At 39.6% G+C, this 21,892-nt stretch overlaps 1 protein-coding gene across 3 annotated transcripts in view; it reads right to left on the bottom strand.

The window, feature by feature from the left end:
- The window catches only part of KIAA1549 (KIAA1549 ortholog), a 160,037-nt gene that overhangs the window by 39,628 nt on the left and 98,517 nt on the right, over nt 1–21,892 (bottom strand). For all 3 annotated transcript variants that reach the window (XM_039570430.1, XM_039570429.1, XM_039570428.1), the window contains exons 7-10: nt 15,578–15,637; nt 12,920–13,065; nt 6,333–6,510; nt 3,992–4,176 (exon numbers count right to left, since the gene is read on the bottom strand). In XM_039570430.1, the coding sequence (XP_039426364.1) occupies nt 3,992–4,176; nt 6,333–6,510; nt 12,920–13,065; nt 15,578–15,637 (569 nt within the window). The remainder of the gene's footprint in view (nt 1–3,991; nt 4,177–6,332; nt 6,511–12,919; nt 13,066–15,577; nt 15,638–21,892) is intronic.

The following is a 21,892-nucleotide window of genomic DNA, read 5'->3' as shown; positions in this document are numbered from 1 at the left end:
TAAATATCTTAGTATCATCTCTTCAAAAGAATTATCCTTGCACAGACCAATGAATCTTGCATAGATGCACTGCTCTCCCCTGTTTCCTTAACTCTCAGTTTAAAAAGCATACAAATAACTTTGATCTAAGCATGTTTTCCCATTTAATCTCCAGAATAAAAAAGGAAACCTAACATTTTGCAAGTATTGTTAATCCTGTTTTGACGCAACAGGATGGATTAGCAAACCAGAGTCTCTTCAAGATCCTTTATTTTTCCTTACTTTATGATCAAACCTGGTTTTGCTAGCATCAGTTCCCACAAAAGTTTTCTTTCCCATGTATTTGTGTGTATATTCACTGAAACAGCAGATAAGTAAAAAATCCCTTAATAATAGGCTCCCTTTCTATACTCTTTGCAGAAAGTAACATTATGAGCCTTTTTAAGCAGGATCCTTGTGCCATCCTGTCTGCAGGACATTGATCCTGTAATGAAGCTGGAAGGCCAGATGGAAAGAACAGAAACTGGTGGAGTGGTACATCCAGCGAGCAGAACAGGCCTTTGCCGTGTATAGTCCACCCTGCCCTGTATCACTGCCTTAAGAGAAACACAATCCTTGCTATTATCTATATTACCTTTGAGAATGACCTGGCCTTAAGGGTGGGGCCAAGCAGCACATCTGGACTCAAGCCCAGCTTCAAGGCTGCTGTGGCACATAAATATTGATGCAATCTTGGGTACCTCTGTGGACTTGTCACCGTAGGATCTGGGTATTATTCAACACAGCCATGTCCACTCAAGTGGGAAATCTGCTATTACTGACCATCACAAGTAAGCAGCTGTGACCCAAATAGTCTAAAGGGGCATCCACAGAGCATTTAAGGTACCAAAGCCAGTTAGCTGTGCTGGCATGATGTGCTGGCAGTACAACTGAATTGCTGTGTAGCACAACTACCTGGTGGCCTTCACCTCACCAAGGTGTACCCAAGCAGCCATATCCCATACACCCAAAAAGGCATGTAGGCTCTAATTGCCAGCAGATAACAGTACTGGGTTCCTTCATCAGAAGATAGACTGCGAGGTTAGGCAGCTTATGACTTTTAATGGTGGCCATAGGAACACAGAAATCATACCTACTCTGTAAAAGTAATCTTTTATATGTAAAGGTTTAAAAATAAAACTTGTATTGTCTGAATGAATATCAAAACACTTCGGGAAAATCCAGGAATTTCAAAGCAGAATGAAACAATTAAGTGAAAGCAGAGAAGAAAGGAAACATATGACTAAGAATGAATATGGGGCTACAGAATCCAGTAAAATTTGTAGTGTCTAAGAATCTCTCTGAAGAGGATAATGCAACTTTGTAAGAGAGATTCTAACTAAGAATAAAAAGCTCCTGCCCAACCTGTGGCTTACTTATGCAATCTGCATTTACAGTACATCTACTGAATTCTGTCTCCCAGTGTTCCAAGGAACCAGCCTTCCAGTCTTGTCTCTGCAGCATGAAGCAAACAGGCTTTCTCCTCACCCCCAACCCCATTCCAGGCTTTTAAGTCACAGGTAACGTAATTTGCTATCAGCTGCTACTGTGAATTCTAAAGGTTATTATGCTGCCCACTGATCTGCTATGTTAAAATGGCTAATTAAAGACACTGAAGAAAGACTGGTGACACCCCTGGAGATCCACCAGTGCAGTATGATACCTGATTTCAGCTGAACAAGAAATGTGTGTCTCAGTTTCTTGTCTTCCAATCAACACACATCTTCAAGCACAAAACACATTATAGACTTATTACAAGGTTGAAAAGTCTTGTTTTCTATTTCCAGTATGGAACTATGCCATACATATGCTAATGAAAAACTCTACATTTACATTAATTTTTTGTTAAATATTAACAGAAGTAAGAAGAGCTAGCACACTATAAATGCATCTTTGTCTTTTACATATATAGATTCCAAGATAAAAACTCAGATCTTTAACCTAAATATCTTTCTATTTACAGATGTAGTGCAGGCTTTCACCTCCCTTCAGTGCCAAGGTCAAACTCTGAAAATAGAGAATGGAAATAATTGTGGCTGTGGTGAGGAAGGGGGAGGCTGAGTCCATTTTTATGGAGTTTATTTACAGACATAAATCCCTGACCACATGATGACACTCCTTTGATCACTTCTTTGCATTTACTCTAATAAAAATACAGAGACAATTTTAGAGGGCAGGATCAGACCAAATGTCCCTAATAATTTGTATGCTGTTTTGACTGTCTGGGGGTCTTTGGTGGTGGTTAAATACACACTACTCAGACCCAGAATTCCAACCCACTGTTTGAAGACATGAAATCCCAATGACAGCCTAATAGCAAGGAAGCCAGAGCACTGCTTTTATTCTGGGGAAAGGAGGAAATGGTTTGCAAAGTAGGTTCTTCCAGTTGCTTGATGTGCAAAGTGATAAAAATGTAAGAGACTTTTTATTGCTTTACCTCCAGTAGCACAAGGATTGAACTAGGTGTCCACACTGGTTCTTTCTAGTTTGCTTACAGCGACTTCCCCAAAGAAGGCAAAGTGACAGGTTCCCCAGGCAATCCAAAATGAGACTCACATATAAACAAGTTTGAGGCTTCTGACTCATGAATGATTAAGATGAAGAATATTGTGGAAGCAGTGGGGAAAAGCAACTGAGCCATTTTCTTAAAAGAAAGTAATTACATGAAGGATGTTTCTGGCCTTGCAGCCAATACAACCCAGCTGCTTCCTTACAAAAAAAAACCTTGTGACAGCAAAGAGGTACTGAAAATGTGATCAAAGAGTGTACCAAGGGTAATGGTCCTCTCTTGCCTCTTCTGTATGACCCTACTCAAATTAGTCAAAACTACTGTGGGGAACTTCCTCAGTCAAAAATCTGTGTTAGATATTACCACAGCAGAGGTGAAACACGGTACCAGGGGGTGGAGTTCATCAAAAGGTACCACTTGTTGCCAGCCTGGATTCTGACACACAACCCGCAGTCGCAAGGCAAGTGGAAGTTACTATTGATTTGTTCTGACTGCTTTGGAAGTGTAAGCGCTTTCTGTTTCTCTCATCTTTCACACCATTAATTATCTTGAAAGAGAGCATGGTGTACAGACAAGGCTCGTTATGGAGGAAACTGTGTGACTGAACATGAGGTGACAGTGCAAGAACATGACTGCAGTGCCACAGGATTAGCACAGGCAGATTATTTTTCCTTTATTAATGCCTCTGAAGGTCTAGTCAATAATAAGCATTTCTGACACATGCAAGTTCTCTTTGGTTGTAAAAAGAAAATAACCTTTCAGGCACTTTATCATTCTTTTTACTGAATACATCCTCTGTGAAAATCCTGGGTCACAAATTTTTTGATTTACAGTCCTGGGCAAGAAAAAGACAAGGGCACTGAATTTCTCACCATCCTAACCAGCACTATGGCCAACATGCTCACTTATGCAGGCACACCCAGATCCACTAATGAACGTTCTAGTACTGCAACAAGCTCTCACAACTGCAACAAAAAGAGACCTGGCAGAACATGGACCAGCCAGGATAGGGTCTAGCAAATTCCAGTTCCAGCATGAGGTATGATGGGTGGTGCACTTTAGCTGTCAACTTTGGTTAGCAGAAGCTCTCCAAAGAAAAATTCAGCCTTCTGGGGAAAACAAGGTCAGTGATTCAAGACTCTACATTTCTTCTTATTCAGTCCCAGCCACAGCCTTGAAATGAAGTGATAAAGAAAGGTTCCTTTCAGCCTCAGTGGCCACATTTCAGAGGGATGGATCTATCTAATGCAGTATCATATACTCAGGAGAATAAATAAAACACTACAGGATTCTTGACTTCAACTATCATTAGACTACTTTCCTCCTTTCCCCCCCTCCCCGAACTGGAATGCTCTGAAACTGTGTTTACACATGCTAGTTAAGGATGCCAGGTGTTCCCCAGAGTCTCACATTCGTTTATGCTCAGAATACTCAAGCTCCTCTCAGCACAGCTTCCCCTTTTACCTTCTGTCGCTGCTGAATGTTGCTCATTGTGTCTGGCTGAAACTCCAGCTTGTCTGTTCGACAGAGCTTCCAGTATAAAATAATAACAATCAGGAGCACCACGGCAACTGGGACTGCCACCCCAACGATAATCCAGAGGTTGCTATTCTGTGTCTCTGAAGCAGACTCCTTCATCTTCTCCACAGCTGTAAATTTAAAAGGAAGACAGCAATATTATGTGGTTATCTTTTAAACTGAGGGCACTTCAAGGTTATGTATTTTTATGTTCTTGTAAATGCTAGTTAAGGAATTTATCAGAAACCAGCTGTACATCACAGGAAATGTCATACCAGTGTAAGTTAAGGTATGTCACGCTCAGGAAGCATGGGGCAGGAGATTGATTGTCCTGGCCCACCTTCTGAAGACCTGTGCTTAAAATACTAATGAAAATGCACTTCTGCCACATCATCCTGTAACCCAAAACTAAGCTGACACAGCGAAATGGGTCCAAAAAAAAATGACTCTACCACTAGCAAAGGTAAGATGGACTTTCCCACACTGCTGCCTGTTTCCTGCTTTAAGCAGTATTACCAGCTGCCTCTTCTCCTTAACATTTTGTCATCACAATCAATTTGACCCTCCCCCCACCAAGGTATATAGTTCTGCATTGTTGATTACTTCCTTTCTTCTCTCTGTTCCACCGTCAGTGTGCGAGATCCTTTAGCCCCAAACAGAAAACAAAACTGCTGGAAAGTGTAACCAAGCAAGTCCCTCTTGTAAAAACTAAACTGAAAGAAATGACAAAACTTTCATTTGCTCTGTTTTGCATAGTGATTATATGTGGGACTAAAAACTATACATACACACATATATATATAAACCAATAATATATTTCTAGTCAAACTGATGCACTTTCTAAAAATAATGTTTTCAAGTTAAAAAGAATATTTCTATTTTTTCTATATATCATTTTATTAATGATGAGCCTAGAGCTTAAAAGAATATATAATTCTTGTATTTTATACACCTAACAGCTCATTTATGACATTATGTTTTCTGGTATAAAAATAACCTTTTCTTGGTCTAGTTTCTTCCAATAAGAAGCATTTAAAGATTTCTATGACTCTATGACTCTTAAATTTCTAATGTCAGGTCAAATGAAACAAGTTTCAACACGCACAGCAAGCTATAAACACTTCATGAAGTTTGTTCAACATTTATTATTTTTGTAAAGAGAATTTATTCTTGCAACTTCTTTCACTTCTGTCTAACCAGCATTACGGTTCATTAATGGATATTAAGCAGATGTATATGAGCTACTGACCTATCTGTACATAACTGTTTTAATGAGAGACAAAATTTAGAAACACATACAGATGGTACAATTATTACTATTTTCTTATTTTTCTTTCTGCAGAGAATTGTAAGTATCAAACACATGCTTGTTCTGTTGGCAAAATACCCTGTGGTACCATGTAGCTCATGCCTCCATATTGCACAGAAATGAGAAAAGGTAATTAAGCATTCATACCAATGAGGTATTTTGCAAATCATACCTGTCTGTTCCTAAGACACTTTTAAATGTCTTTCCTAATTGTAACACGGAATTTTGAGTAGGTATTCTGTCTCGCTACTTACTGAAAATCATTTTTATACCAAGCCTCCTGAATAAAGTAATTGTATGACTTTATATGACCTATCCTATTCATTCTGATGTATAGATAATAAAAAAAAATCACATTACTTTTATATTAAATTCATCAGACGATCATATTATTTATAGAATATATAATACTGATGGACAAACCAATAAAACCAAGGTCAATCATATTCAGTGGAGGTAATAAATGCCCCAACTACCATTAGTGTACATCTTTCACAGAAAAAGTAACTCAGACAAAAAAGCAGTGACTTGTGTTAAACTTCATTGCCATTACTCAGCTGAAGGAAACACCCATTTCATACCAACACCCTCCCATCTCACAATTGTGGGGTCTGTGCAAGCTCCTGGGCAAGATAAACTGTAAAGAAATACTGGACTAGCAGGATGAGATGAGAATGGCAGGAAGGTCTTTAGTTAGCACAGTACTTTTCCAGCACAAGCATGGAGTGAATGCAGTGAGGCTTGACTTAAGGACCCTGCTGCAACCCTAAGCTCAGCAGGGTCTTTAAAAAGCCAAACAACTCCGCGTAGCTCACTGCAAGGCTGCTAAAACTGATTTCCTCAGGAGTGTCATAGCTGCAGCATTCCAAGAACAAAACACTGCAACAGCAGGCACTGTACAGTGCCATAACTTCCAAAGCTAAAGACACCCTTCCTGTTGGCCTTTGCTGGCATCGGTGTGGATTTGACAGGGCTTACGTTGTGCAACGCTGCCTTCAATGCGGTATCCAAGGATGATGGCAGCCCGCTGGATATCGACTCTGTTCATCAGGTCTGAGCACTTCAGAGCACTCAGTCTCTCCCCATCTTGGTCCTCCACAAAGTAGATCAGCTCCACGGGGTTATCAACACCAACTAACCGTGACACATTCACGATCTGAAAAGAAATTGCAAAGCTTTTACATTTTAAGTTGTGTTTGCTTGGAGCTCCCATACATTTGGCCTTACAGTCCATACTCTCTCTGCCCTGTTGTAACAGAAAGGAAAATTTCAAGGGATGTTCGCTTGTATGATACATTTTTATGACAAACCATTTTTTTCCCCCCTACTTGTATCATAACAATGTACAGATCTGATAAGTAAGAGAACTGCTTTCACCCTAAAGATGCCACCGTGGAATCCTCTACTGCCTTTAGCAATTGCTGGTTAGTAGGAAGTAAGAAGAAGTGTGACTGCACTTTCCCTTCTCTAGATACCTACTCTAACTTTGATTTGTTATTCATAACACACACACCTCTTTGCTCCAGTTTTTCTAAATGTTAAGCAGCTACACAGGTGAATATTCTGTTAGCATCAAATAAAACTGTTTGCTCTGATTCAACTTAAGCGCTTGCACAGCCACCTTCATCCTCCAAACAGCTCCCCTTGGCATCCACCTTTCTTCAGGAAGGAATGTATTTGATGCTGTGGGAAGCAATTCTTCCTACCTACATCTAAAGACATTAATAATCAAAAGAATGCATGCTATGAGGAAGCCCTGTAGATACTCTCTAACCACCAAACATCTACATTGCATATGAGAACCACATAACTTTGAATTCCTGTAAAATTACATCTTTTTATGTAACAACTCTCCTCTGTTTAACCATTTACCATGTAATGGTGAGCTCAAACAAGAATTAGGACAAAAAATAGTAGGAGGTATTGGGTCATGATTTTCTTTTTTTAATAGAGTTTGAAGGGCTCTGGAAGGAATTGACATAAATAGAGCAATATATTTTGCTTCCTTCAGAATTATCCTTCTGCTATAAAGTACATATTTAATAAATTATTATCTCAGAAACTGCCCATAGGCCTGAAGTAAAGCAAACATACAAATGTTTGCATGTCTGAAGCTTACAAAAGCAAAGCTTTGTATTGTTTTCTTTCCTAGATTCCAACTAAACAAATCATGTTGAAGGAAAGAAGTGCAATTTCTAGCTCAACAGGAATGATATTCTGGTTTTAGGGAACAGCAACTCAATATGTTCTAAAAAAGCATTTCCCAGGAATGGTAACAGCAAGATGTGTGTGTATATCTATATTAAAAAAAAAGAAGAGGGGGGAAAAATGAGAAAAGAGAAAGCACAATTGTCATAAAATTGTCTTCTAGGACAAATCAACTGAAAGCAAAGAATAAATGTTCAGTGTCAGCCACATTTGATGCAAGAAACAGAATATCTACAAATAGAGCAGAGAAATGTGCAGATCTCTGAAACACAGCAAGAGCTGCTAACAGGACCCATTAAATGATGCTGCTGCTCAGCAGAACACCCTTCACTCTTCCACCAGCTAAGGGGCAACCAATCCCTGACTGAAGGTAACAAAACAGCATCAATTCAACAGACATATTCAGCAGCTATAAAGCTGAATCTGGCTTCATGGAACACAACTATACAATTAGTTAACAAATGTCTACAGCTTTATATTATGTCTGCTTCAGCTGGCTTGCCACAGCCTGCTCTCAGTGCACAGAGCAGCAGGGCATACAGACTGCTCTCTGCTTCCAGCACAGAAGAAACCTTCCCAAACAGCACTTAACTCACATGGAGGGTCAGGGAGTTCAAAGGCCACATGGGACTGAAAATCAATGGGTTCTTTGTTTAAATTTTATTAAACCCCTCTGCGCATAGCAAAGCCACAGAACCAGAGAAATTTAGAAAATTCTCTAACTGAACTGTCATATATTTTATGGCTTGTGAAGCATCCAAGAAGCACTATAATTATGTGTGTTACACACACACCAGGTAACAGTCCCAAGCTGACTGAACGGGTTAACCAAGGAACTTCTCCACAGCTGCCTTTAGAAAAGGCAGAGGGTAAGAAGGACAAGACTCCAGTGCAAGTTGTCACAACTGAACTCTACAAAGTTTAACACAGAATTTAAAACAACAGCATACAGCTCCCTATGCTGAGGAACAGGGATGAGTGAGAACAGTAGAGTAGAGATAGGAAGAAGTAGCTGGAAGTATTTCAGCACAGTATAAAGAACATGGGAACAAGCACGAAAAAGTTCAGTGGAGGTGCAGGCTAGTGCTGACAAACTAAGCTCACTATTTTAAGCTAAGTTTTACCTGAAATAATTCATTCTGAATACACAATGTTTTATGACTGCTCACACCACAGAGAGAGAAGCTGCAGACAAAATTCCAAAACCATAGGGAAATGGTTATGGATTTCTGTTCTGGGAAAGCTGATGACTAGCACAGTAGTCTGGAAGCAAATACAAGACACTTAGACTTGCACATAAACACAGTAACTGTGACACTATCAGTACCTCAGTTTTCATCTCTGTCACACTGATTCACTAAATTTTATTTATTGATTGTTTTAACTAGCCTCTGAGTTTGCTGTAACAGAGGAAATGGCATATTGGGGCTGACCTGTTTTAAATCTGGTCATGGAATTGAGGTACAGTCACTGTGCCTATTTTTTATAGAGTTTCTGTATTCTAAGTTTTGTGACACATGGTTCCAAATTATACACTTTGTGCAGCTTCAGACTGGTTTAGTCTCTGTCCTTGAGAGTGCTAAGAATGCAAGGAGAGACAAATACTATTTTCCAGGCATCCAGCAAAGCAGCCCACATGTAAGGAAGCATTTAAGCATTTTACATATACACTTTGACAGTGAGGGATGACACAGTGAGGGAGGAGACAGAAGAATTTCAAACACAGGAGGCAGAAAATGGGAGGGGAAAAAAAAAAAACAGACAAAAAGACTAATTCAACTTCTGTGTACATAAATGATACCATCTTTGTTGATACTAGATGTGCATTTAACCTCCACAGAGGAACGGCTTAACTGTGTTCAGGTGTCAGTAAATTTAATTTAAAAAGTGTTTTCAAGTGAATATCATAGGTCAGTGAACAGAGTTGCCTTGGTAACAAAATCTAGTTTGTAATTTCAAGCAGGGAAATACAAGTGGTAGGGAAGCTCCCAAGGCATTCTTACAGTCACAGCCAGCTAGTGGGATGTCCTGGTCAGCAAACCCCACAGGAGCAAGGAACCGCTGGGTGAACTTTTCCAGGGTCTCAAAGGCACGAGCACTACTTAGAAACAAGCAGATATGCACACACAATCTACAAAGCTCGTGCACAAGTATTATTTTTCTTTCTTTGCTTCATTCATCACCTTGGGAAAAAAAATAATCAAAAAAGATCCTTTTTCTGTCTTACTAAAAGCAGGATTTTAGTGTCTGGGCAATTAACTCAAGCTGTATTGTGGTTTGGACAGCACACAGATATAGGAACAGGCTGTGAGCAACCAGACAGAGGGGCCAACTGCTGCCTGGGACGGCTGCTGGAGGGGCCAAAAGCCTCAGAGGAAAAGGTGAAGCAGCAGCAGCACCCAAATGTTTCATTTATAAACCTAAGAACTCACAGCAAGACAAGCTTTCCTCAGACAGGAGAGACACATAAGCTGTCAGCAGAAAAACAAGAGAACGAATGTCTGCCTTAATGAAAAGCTCAATTCAGTCATTACATTCCCTCATAGCTGCTACCTCCTCACACATATTGCAACTAAAATGCTGCCTAACATGTTCTTTCAATCAGAACACTACTCTTTGTTTCATTTACTAGGATCATCTTTTCACTTTCTATTAGGTTTAAAGGACCAAGCATGTTGAGATGAAGGAAAATAATTTTTTTTTTTATTAGCTGCTGGTGTATTTTTAAACTACAGTTAAGCCATTTACTTCCTAAAAAATGCAATGAGAATTACTACAGTAAACTATTGACAAAATATAGCATAGGTCTCTGAAGATGCAATGCAAACCACATTAAGCATGTGCCTTCAAACCTGCAGCAACAGAAGATGCATATTGAAAATATATATGGCTTACTCTGTGAAACATTAATAGAACATCATACAAAAATCAGTGGAACTATCAGAAATGAAACAACCAGGTGCGAGGCTTCAGAGGGGTTTTTGTAGATAATGGTTACAGGCTTTTTTCTCTTTTTGTCATAGAGTGCCACCTGTTAACAGCACAGTCAGTCCAATAGAAGGGGAAAGCCTGCTATTTGGGCACCCTCCAAAGCTCTTCTTCAAAATGTCTAGGTTTAAAGCATAATTTTTAACATTCTTAGGTACTAACACATGCCTTTAGAAATGAAATCTAAACCTCACAACGTATCACTTCTATTTCCTGAGCACGTGAAAGGAAACTAATATGCCTGCAGTAACATTCACAAATAATTGCTTCACCTCCTGACCTGCAGTCCTGATTTTCCACAGAGCTTAGAAATGTCACATTTCAATACACTATAAATGTATTTCACCTCAGGAAAAACTCTGGTCTACAGGGTCACAACACAAGTGAAATGTGAGTCTAGTCTTTAATGGATATATGCATGTTCTGTTAACAAAACTATGCAACACTTCTGTTGCTGGCAGCTTTTGTTCTTATTTTCATTGTGCTCTATTATCGTAGCAGTCACTGATTTGTGTGCAAGAAATATATATGGGAAAATCTGAATATAAAGCACAAGAAACATTATTAGCTCTCCCAGGAGACACAAACACACTTCAAACAGAGCTTATAAACTTGGCTATGAGGAACAGAATTAACAGCAGGAAAAGGGTCATGGCAGATGCCTATGGACAAGATCCTCAGCTAACCGGGGAACACCCTTCAAAGAAGCCATCCTTCACTCTGGAGCCCACTACCAGGTGCATCAGTCCAGCTGCACACAACAGCCTCTCTGGCTGTCTCACCTGCCACACACCTGAACATCCTGCCAAGGAAGCTACCAAGGTGCTGCAGCACCTGCAGGTACCTGCTGTTCTCATCCAGGAGAGCAGGACACCCATCACACACCTCGCTGCAAGGTATCTCTTCAGCCTCCCTTCTTCCACATCTCCTTTATTACACTTCTAACCACTTGCAAGTGTGGGCTGAGAGCACCTGGAAAAGCCCTGTGATGGTAAGATGTGCTGATTGTAATGAACAGAATCCTCCTCTGCCCAAAGACAGCAGTTGGCAGGCTCTTTGCACTAATTAGGTGGCATAAATGAGCAGCACTGCTGTCTGGAACACAAGCTGCAGACCTCATCTTATGGCCCAGTAAGTAATACAGAGTCAAAAGAAAAATGCTGTATTTTCACTTTCCAAAATACTACTCTCTGTCTAAAAAGGATGTGCCCATAATTTTGTGCATGAAAAAAGAAATTACCTGAGCTTTATAGTGCAAAGTCATAAAACTCTAATCTAAACACACACATTTTATAGGCTGTGGTATCTTCACTAGCAACATAAGGAATATTTGTTTAATTTATATGCAAAGGGAGGACAAAGGCATAATGAATAAAGTGCACTAGGAGGTGTTGGGAATAGAAGATCTGAAGCAGACACCTATTTGCAGCAATTCAAAGCTGTACAGAAGAAAAGTAAAATAAAATCTCCATTACTGAAACAGATGTTTCTGAAACAGGAAAACAGGAGTAAGAATATCCCAACATCTGGAAATTTCAGTGGCAGCAAAAACTGTAGGATTAAATTAAATAAAGACAATAGATCTGAAATGCAAAAGGGCATCTGGGAGGTAAACCAACTGTCAATGAATAAGCTGGAAAATTTTAAGATGATGAGCCATTAAAAAGTACTTTGGCTTTCAGATTGTCGAACTGACTAGAAAGAACACATCAGAATTTAAAACTTTAAAAATCCAAGTCTTCTTGGACTTTATGTGAATAAATCCGCCTGTGACAAAACTCTAAAGCAGCACTGGAATCCAAATAACAATAACAAAAGTTGCTATGTGTGCAAAATTCGGCATGATTAATCATTTTTACCTGAAATCCAACCCTGTGACCAGGAGTACTGTGACAAATAAGATGTTAAGGGGCAGAACGTACTACTCTACTGTTGCATCAAGATGCACGCGACTCTATTTTGTATTTCTACACCACTACCAAACCAAGAGAACTGTGAAGTAGCTGTCCCAGCAGATTAATTTTTTTCAGATGATCATCCTGTCTCCTTTTTTGCTAGGCACCTCATGTAAGCTAAACAAGACAGAATGCTTTTAAAATAGGATGTTGGTAAAATAATTTTCAATGTGGTTTCTAAGAAGCCATCAGAAATTTTTAGTAGGAACTTAATCAGTTATTTGCATTTGTTATGTTTAGCTTAAAAGACAAGAAGAATCCTGGTTTTAGGTGTAAAATACAAGTATCATCAACTAGCTAAATGTGACACATGCTTTTGAGTTACATTTCTCAACTCAAAACCTGAACAACGTTAATTTATTCAGCAATTTATTACCCTTTAGTTTTCATCCTCTGATTTTGAGCTCTTCATACCTGCACAATGTTGCTGCCTGCAAAACTGGCCCGTCTCCATATCCGCCCTCGGACCAAAGCCTCGTTTAACAGGTGAGCGAGCTTCCGCTCCATCTCAGCCCGAAACACTTCCTCCTGAATTCGCTGGTCGACGACTCCCAGGAGAACTGCATGGCACAGAAAGCAACCCAAGAAAACAAACTCATTAGTAAAACTTCTCAGTGTCTTCTCCTCCACTTCAGTTACAAGCTTTGAGTCGCCCTGTGACAGCTCATGGACAACTCGAGAGCACCTGTATTTATATGGGAATTCTGACCTGCTCAGCTGGAGGTTACATGTTGGAAAAGGGAGACATTTGGTGGGAACAAGTCAAAATAAGTAATCTGGTGGAAAAAAGAAATTCAGGCAGAGGACTTTTTTGGAACCTTAACCAAGCCAGACAGACCCAGGATAAGAAAGAAACTATTTCAATTCTAAAATTGCATCAAATTATGAACATTCCATGAATTTTCAAAAACTACTAAAAGAGAAAACTTAGTCTAAATTGTCTGCTTCAACTAACTGCAGTCAAAGTGTTGTGTTCAGAAGTGATACAGAGTTGGAGATGGGGAGGGCAAGGGCTCAGAGTCATGGAGAAAAAGTAGAACAGCAGCACGTGAATGAAGCTGTGTATTCAAGTGCAACTTCCCTTGATAAGATTAACAAGTATGCCAACCACAGCACAAAAAAATGGTTAGCAGCCCTGCTCACTTGGCAAGTAGGTACCCTGGCTCACTTGGGCAGCTAATGCTGAGAGGAATCCCTGAGGGAAAATGAGAAAAAGGGGGGACCTTTACTAGCAGTTAGAGAAAAGTGGAGTGAATGGAGCAATAGTCATTCAAATGACCCAACTGAGCAATCCTCCAGGACAGCAAACCAACTCACTGCTGACTGCATTAAATAAACTCAGTCTTAATTCCCCTCCACTAAAATTGTTTCTATTTTTCAGAAGCCCCTTTTTCTGTGTTTCCACCTTTTCTTTTAAAGTGTGGTGCTTAATGAAAAGCTGCCAGTTAGATAAAATCAATTAAATATAGGGGTTTTTTAAAAACAAATATATTAAAGCCACTTTTTCAATTTAAAACTTTTCACTGCAGATGTCAGAAAACGGAAACATTTTCATGATTTCTCACTGAGATAAACAGCATCTGTCTTCTGAATTCAGTCACAGACTAAGTATCTCAGAATTAAATAGCAAAGTAGACAGTGACCTAAGGCTATTATATACACCAAGCAGAAAACTGCTCTTGCCTGTGTATTGGATTTCAGTATCAATGAATTACGCTTAATAGCATGAATTGTATTCTTCAACAGAGGGAGAACACCACATATCCCAGTGTTTTATGACTACTGGGATACATGCACATATATCTGGGTAATTTGATATTGAAAACCTTTACATGCATAGATTCTATCATTTTCCTATGTCATGATTCATTACCCTTACGATACAATAAACTGACTGAAATCACTGACCCAGCCAAAGTCTACTAGCTCTTCCCAGAATCTTGCAAGAACTGAGACTACAAGGAATTCCTCTACAGCAAAGAAAAAAAAAGAAGTTGCTGCAATTGTCTTTCAAAATCTTACAGGCAGGAAGTTTATTAAAACTCAAGGGGATGAGATTTCAGAGCTGGAAAAACCCTTTTTTTACTACAGGAGCTAAGGGAATTTTCAGCAGCAATGGACAAACCTAAGGCTGAGCAAGAGAGGGAATGGGTGCAGCCAAAAAAGCCAACATAAATCTCTAAGCAAGGATGCCACTGGATACGAGACACACGTAGGAGCTTCTCCCACATTAGTGAGCATTATCTGAAATTCTTCTCTAAAGCAAACCATGTGGGCTTCAGAAATTAAGGTGCAACTTGGTTTCCTGCTTAAAGTGGTGAGTGGTGAGAGGAAACCTGGAAAAAAGAGCAAGTCTATGCAACAAGTGAACTGTAGGTAGTAAAAGTTGTAGGAAGACAAAAGTGTATCCAGTGGGGCATCTGCACCCTAAGAACAAGTTTGGTAGGCACAGCCTCTTCACTAGTCAGGCTTAAAAGCAGCAGACTTACAGCAGGCAGGCAACCTCAACAGCCTTTGAGCACCTAAATGTGACAGCTCAGCCACATCTGTAAATTACAGAATAAGACATTGAGAAGATTTTGGTGGGAGGGATCTTCTGTGAATGAATCAGAAGAGATCAATGAAATGTGATTAAACTCTTTCATGCACTCAGAATTCATCTATTTTCACTCTGTTTTATTCCAGGCATGTTTTGGTAGAAAGTGTCACACAAATAAAAATCTTAATTTTCACTTAAAATAGATACCTAAAAATCAATGTGGCATATTGACAACATGCAGAGTAGACACTTTATGCCTGACAGTCTGAGTTGTTTCAAGAATGAACTGCCTTACAGACAAAAAGTGCTTTGTGTGCATTATCAAGGAATTGCAGTAGTTAACTCTAGACCAGGGATTTATATTTCCCAGATATTCCGGGTCACTGGGCCTTTGGTTTTAGAATTTATTCAGCTCAGACATGTTATTACCTCATAAAAATGCAGCACCCCTAAGCCATCGATATTTATGCAGGCTAGTTATCCCACTCACAAAACTAATTGCACTTTTACTTACTCACACAGACTGTACGTACCTGTTCTCACCCAGGAAGATTTCATCAGCTGGGACACATTAAGCTTAGGATAATGAAAGGCTGAAGGAAAAACAGAATGGAGGAAAAACATCCATAAGAACAGCATTCTGAACAACATACACAAAACCAGAAGCCACTACATAATTTATACTGTCAGCAAGCATCTTATTTACACAGATGCTTTACTGCTCCTGAGGCAATGCAGACACAATGGCAAGGGGAGTGCTCCGAACGTACACCGCCGAGTTTGTCTCTAACAAAAAGAAGCTAACTGAAACAGTCAGATTTATTACGTGAAAGACTTCAAGCTGCTGCTGCACCGAGGTCATTGCTCCCAGAAATTTAAAAGCTCACTGTCTGAATGGTGACTCTTACTGAGCTAGCTGCAGGATCAGACTCTTGCTCAAAGGGTAATGAGGCAACTTGGGAGTGTCTCAGGATGAAAATAAGACCTTCTCTGAGGCAGAAACTACAAGGAAACAATAAATGTAAAGCAAAGAACTAAAAACATTATTTGTGCTCCAGACTTGTGCAGGGGGAAGCATTTCAAAAAACACCACCTTGATAATTTTTTTTCCCTTTTTTACAAAACCCACAAATAACTGCATGCAGAAACACTGCTGTAAACAAACCTCATGGCTTTTATGTTTGGCTTAGTGGCTCCAAGCTTTCTTAATTTTTAAATTTTTCCCAAAAAGTTCTGCTCCAGAGTGAAATCATTGCCCCAGCAAGGAAAAAAGTCTGTTTCTACTGACTTCAGTATAGATAAGATTTTTCCCAAGGTTTCCACTGGAGAGCAGTAAAGACATGTTGGGAAAGAAGTGAAGATGGGGGCTGGGCCAACAGTTTCCTCAAGGGAAGTCTTAAGCTTCACTATGGCAATAAGGAAAAGGAATGGTCTTAACTTTCTCAAAATATTTAATCCAGATGCAGTTTGCTAAGCATTATACAAAGGTTAATTTTTAAACCATTGCATGGACAGAAAGAATGCAGCACGTAACAATTAAATGACCTGGCCCATGCTGGATCAATTTAGAATAAAGATGTCTAGAGTTGTGGAACAGTTTGCCACTACGCCACGTTTCAGAGAAGTAGAAAACTCAAGTTTTTCTAATTTAATGGTGCAAGAATTTGTAGACAAGCTGTCCTCTGTCAGTGTACCAAAAAGCTGATTCTTTTGCCCCTTAAAACACTTAAGAATTTTTTTGTTAAGGCTAAAAAAAAGAGCCATTAGTTACATTTTACCTTTTATTTTCACAGATTTATAACTAACTCCTATTGGGGGAAAAAAAAAAAAGAAAATTTGGTTATTCCACCTTTATTTCAATAATAGCACTACGAGCTTCAAGATGACCACCTGGTTGGTAGTCTGTGACTTACTATTCAGAAGGGTATTAGAAAATGGTCCTTTTTTTCTGAACAGGAAACACCAGCCCTCTATACAAGTGATCAGGATGCACTCAATTTCCAAAATTCTCAGACAAGCAAGAAGCACTTCAGAGTCCACTTAAACACACCCATTCATTTTTGGCATCCTGCTACTCGAGTCTTCTGATTATAGCTTTGAGACTGAAATTCTATTTACTCTAGTCATGCAATTGTTTACTTCAATTTAGAAATGGAAGCTGGAAAAAAAAAGCATAAACTAAACTGAAAACTAATTCTGTTGTTTTCCAAAGCATGGAAAGAGCACGATAAGGAAATCAAAAACCTTCCAGAGACCATAATGCTTTGAACTGCTAGCAGTTCTGAGTTTGTTCTTCTTTTAACCCAAAATCATGTTTTGCTTCAATACTTAATGTGCTCTTCACACTTTTTCTAATTAGTACTTGAAAATGATTTAATTCATGCAAATTGCTGGGTGACTATTCATTTAAACTTTTCATGGAATTAATGCAACTTAAAAATAAACCAACTTGAGCAGAAAATCTTGACATTGAAAAGGAAGATGCACTGTGATTGCTGCCAGCTAAGGCTAGGTTCTAAAACCTGACAAAGAATGCTGAAAATTGTCAGAAGTCAGCAAATCCTGGTTCCAACTCTTATACCACAGGTCACTCAAGTGTCTCACTGACACACGTGGCCAGATCTTGAGCTCATCTGGAGTCTTAGCACTGCAGCAAGATCATATTTGCAAGATTTCTAATGTCCTCTGGAACTAACAATTATAAACAGCACTGACTGATTGTTATTCTGAGGGGGAAGTTGGATAGACAAAATGCAATTATTAGCTAGATTGCAGCTGGTCTGCTAACGACTCTGGATGCATTAATGAAGTAGATGCTGGCATCATTAGAAGATTCTATCACGCAGCCCTGGAGCACCACACCGTGTAACAGCATCGATTCGATGCTGAATGAAAAGGGAAAGGGTCACCTGGTCACCCAGAGACCTACTGACAGCAGGCTAAAGCACATCACTCAGGCAGCATGGCCACTGCCAGATGCTCCGAGGATCTCTGACTGTCTCCTACAGATGTGTGGGACCACGCAGGATGGAACCGGTATCATGCGGACCGTTCTTATTTCTGATAAATGGAGAATGGTACTTGAAAGCATGGAGGGAATGCAGTATTTGGAACGAGAAGGCATTAACTGGAAAATAAGGTTCCATGCAAATACTGGGGTGTGGGCAATAGCAACACACCGTGTCCATTTAAAATCTGCTCCAAAATCAAGCCAGGAAAAAATTGTCAAATATCTCTGCAGTCCTTGGACCATACACAATTTCATCTTTATCCTCCTATTGGCCTTGCAACATCTCCAAGACAGCCAAAATAGATGACATGCATCAAAATGCTACTTAGCACTGAAAAAATACCAAGTCCCAAGGCAACTCTCTCTACCCAAAGTCCTAATAAAAACAAAGAGCTTTATTCAGGGTAAGTTCATGAAGGCAAATATTGCCCATCTACTCCACAGCTAGCCTTTGCTTGTCCTCTGAGAAATTTACCAGCCATAAAGAGATACCAAATATCTAATTTCCTATTATTTTTAATGAACTAGCACCCAAACCCTGTGATTAGACTTGGTTTTCTTTCTACTGACATGCAGGTCGTGACCATTTAACCAATATACAACCTGAAACATGAGCTATAAGGTGGACAATGAAAAATAAGCATAGGAAAGGTATAAACTGGACATTTGAATAGAAACATGTTGCTGAAGTCACCTAGAAGTCTTGTGAGGAAAGAAGAAAGTCCGGAAGTTTCCAGGTTTGGCCATTTTGACTGCCCTATTCCTGCAAAGAACAGTCCCAATCTGTGAAACGACTTTCACTCCTGATCCTGACTCTACATGAGTGGGGGAAAAACCGACAAAGAATTCCTGGTGTTAACGATGTACTGCACAAGGACAAACCACACAGTGAAAAGTATAAGCAGGACATATTATCTGTGTGAATAAAAACAGTGAGAGGACAGTGTGTGCAAGGTAGTGTAAAGTGAACAACTGGCATGGAGCAAATACATTCATTCGAACAAGGCTCATATTTGGGATTCTGATGTCACGGTCTCAATGTTGAGATGCATAAGTAGCTCTTCCTGGGCATGATCAACTTCAACCCCCAAGCTGGGGGTTGAGCCCTGACACTCAGCTCACCTACAAATCATTTCCTCAGATGTAACTACAAAACTTATAAAATCATACACAGAGTCCTTAAGGGATAAAGAAAAGTCACCACACCCAGAGTATTACTGTTAGCATGCCTGATAACTAAGGCACAAATGGCACAGAACAGTATGGTGTTGAGCTTTTGATGGGATACCCTTCCTTCTCGGACCAGGGTAAAAGAGCAGAGGAGGCTGCTGTTCTGCTAAGTTCTTTATTGCATAGTCTCACAGCTTTCTTGAAGGCAGAGTTCGAAGGGGGTTACATGATAAAGCCAAGCAGCAACAGCAACAACAGGCAAAACCAGCTTCTTCTATATGTTCTATATGCTCCATATATGTATTTTTTTCTTACAGAAGTGTGGATTATATTTGTTAACTGACCAATAAGATTAACACACGATTCTAGTTTTCTTTTCTGAACCTATCCTGGTCTAATTCTAACAGTCATAAGCCTTACACAAGTGTTACATAGGTATTACACAGATTTGGGTATACAGCTTCTATCAGCCCTTATTGTTTATGTGAACACCCTATCTAAAAAATGTGAACAGTGTAATTCTATCTATATTTTGTCTAAAGTAAAGTATTCTGTGAAAAGGTAACACTGTTGCAGTAAAAACTGTGTTTAAGGTCTCTGCTACAGCTTTTTAATGTTTAAGGCACTTAGCATGTATTTCTACTAAAAGTTAAAAATCTGTATTTCTGTTTCACTGGTGTAGCTTCATGTATCTCAGCTTGTCTAAAGGTTTTAATTCAACCCCTGTACTTTGGCTTCTCTCTGGGCCTGAGTCCAGAGGAGCTTTCACTCCAACAGTATGGCATGGAACATTTCATATTTACACATAAACACTAACGTACATAGATTGTTTACATGTAAATATCCAACACTCTTAGAAGAAGTCACACTGAAAGCAGAGGGGTACGTATTTATTTGCACAGACTAAAGCAGCAGCTATATCAATCTAAGGTGTTGTAACACCCTCCCTGCTACAGCTGCTCTGTAGAGCAAGGCAAAGCATGAAAGCAAAGTCCAGAGCCTAGAAAACAAAAACATTTAGGCATCTCCCTGGCAAAGTAGCTTTGAGGATCTGGCTGTTGGTCACCCTCAACAGATTGTTGAATAAGGTATTTCAAGAAGGATCTGCCCAATGCTGCTGAGCCTTTGGACAGCATTTTTGGCTCTGAATACTGAACATCTAAAACCCTTAGGCTCAAAATACAGTCACAGCAGCAGTGTCAAAAACTGTAGAAACAGCTAAAAATAACTGGCTGTGGTTGTCTCACTGATAAAAGCATTTGAACTACATTCATCATTTCTGTGCTCGCTGACAGAAGGACCCGCAGCTCTAGCAATCTGAGAAACTATGTTCACTTTGCCAACTTATCAAATAGCACCACAGCTGGTATTCCAGAACAGTGCCTACAGCACCTACTGGGACCAAACTAGACCAGTTCAAACCCAAATGTGCTGTCCTGCAAGGGGCTCAATCTATAGTAAATATGAGTTCCTCTAACAGCAAGCAAGTCCAACACTGACAGGATGTTCCTTAATTTAGGACACCTTACCCACCAAATTCTCATGTTTTCTACATTGCAATCTTTGGGAAGATCTCATAGTTCCTAAAAACCCTGACCTCTTCACTCATCCTACTTTACTCGGCTTTCTAATTGACATGTGAGTGACCACAGGGCTCCACTGGCACTGGCCTGGAGTCATCCCCACTGACCAGGCACTGTGCACGGAGAGCTCCTGATACAAGCATTAAGGAAATTTCAAATTTCTTAAGTACCACCAGGAAAGAAAAATACAATCATCAAATTGTTTGGTTTGGAAGGGACCTCAAGGTCATCTAGTTCCAACCCCGAGGAGAACCATGTACATGCATGTTTAACAGGAATGTTTTCCCCTATGACCAGCCTCTCTTTCAGGATACACCAGCCTTGGTAGAAATTCTGTTATCACTTAATTGCACTGTAGCTCCACTGCACAATCCAGAAGATGGATTCTCTACAAGGGGCAACCTACAAATGCACTACAAATGTAATTTCAGAATATGTGGACAAAACTAAAAGCTGTAAGAGCTGATGTACTACATCACAGGAAAAAAAAGTGCCCCTCAACACCAAAAATATTACCAGAGACTAAAAGCTACCTAAAATCAAGGGCAAATGTGTAAGAGATGACACAGAGTAAAGAGAAGTGTCTTTCAAGCAATTGACACCAAGAGCAACATTTAATTTGAATTCAGTGAGCAATAAAGACCATAGCCCACAACATGAGATGTTCTGTGGCTTCAGAGGGTAAAAAGAAATGCTAGTCATCTATGGACAGGGATTCTCAAGACTTTTGGTCCTGGCTCCACTAAACAGACCTACCACTGCATAGAGCTCACACTTCTATGTGAGACCAAATGAGAACAGAAATGCCAAAAGAAAATGAGTCAACAACCTCATACATTTTTTAATCGATTATGGGAGTAGAGGGATCAAAAATGCTCAAAAAAGTTAAATAAAAAACTTTTAAAAGTTAGTATGCTAATACTGCTTTGAGTAAATGGGGAAGTATCCTGTGCAATCATCTTACCTAGATCAATAGGTGCTAAGGAGAGCAACTTTTCTGTTGACAGTCACTGTGCAGTATTTGCACTGACATACACAACATCTGACACAGTGAGTTTTGCAATATAGTTAAACATCTAGTGGAA

This window comes from Corvus cornix, chromosome 1A (genome assembly GCF_000738735.6).
Source record: "Corvus cornix cornix isolate S_Up_H32 chromosome 1A, ASM73873v5, whole genome shotgun sequence".
In the NCBI taxonomy this organism is placed as follows: domain Eukaryota; kingdom Metazoa; phylum Chordata; class Aves; order Passeriformes; family Corvidae; genus Corvus; species Corvus cornix.
The sequence above is the reverse complement of the archived record's forward strand: the minus strand, read 5'-3'. Positions and strand labels throughout refer to the sequence as shown.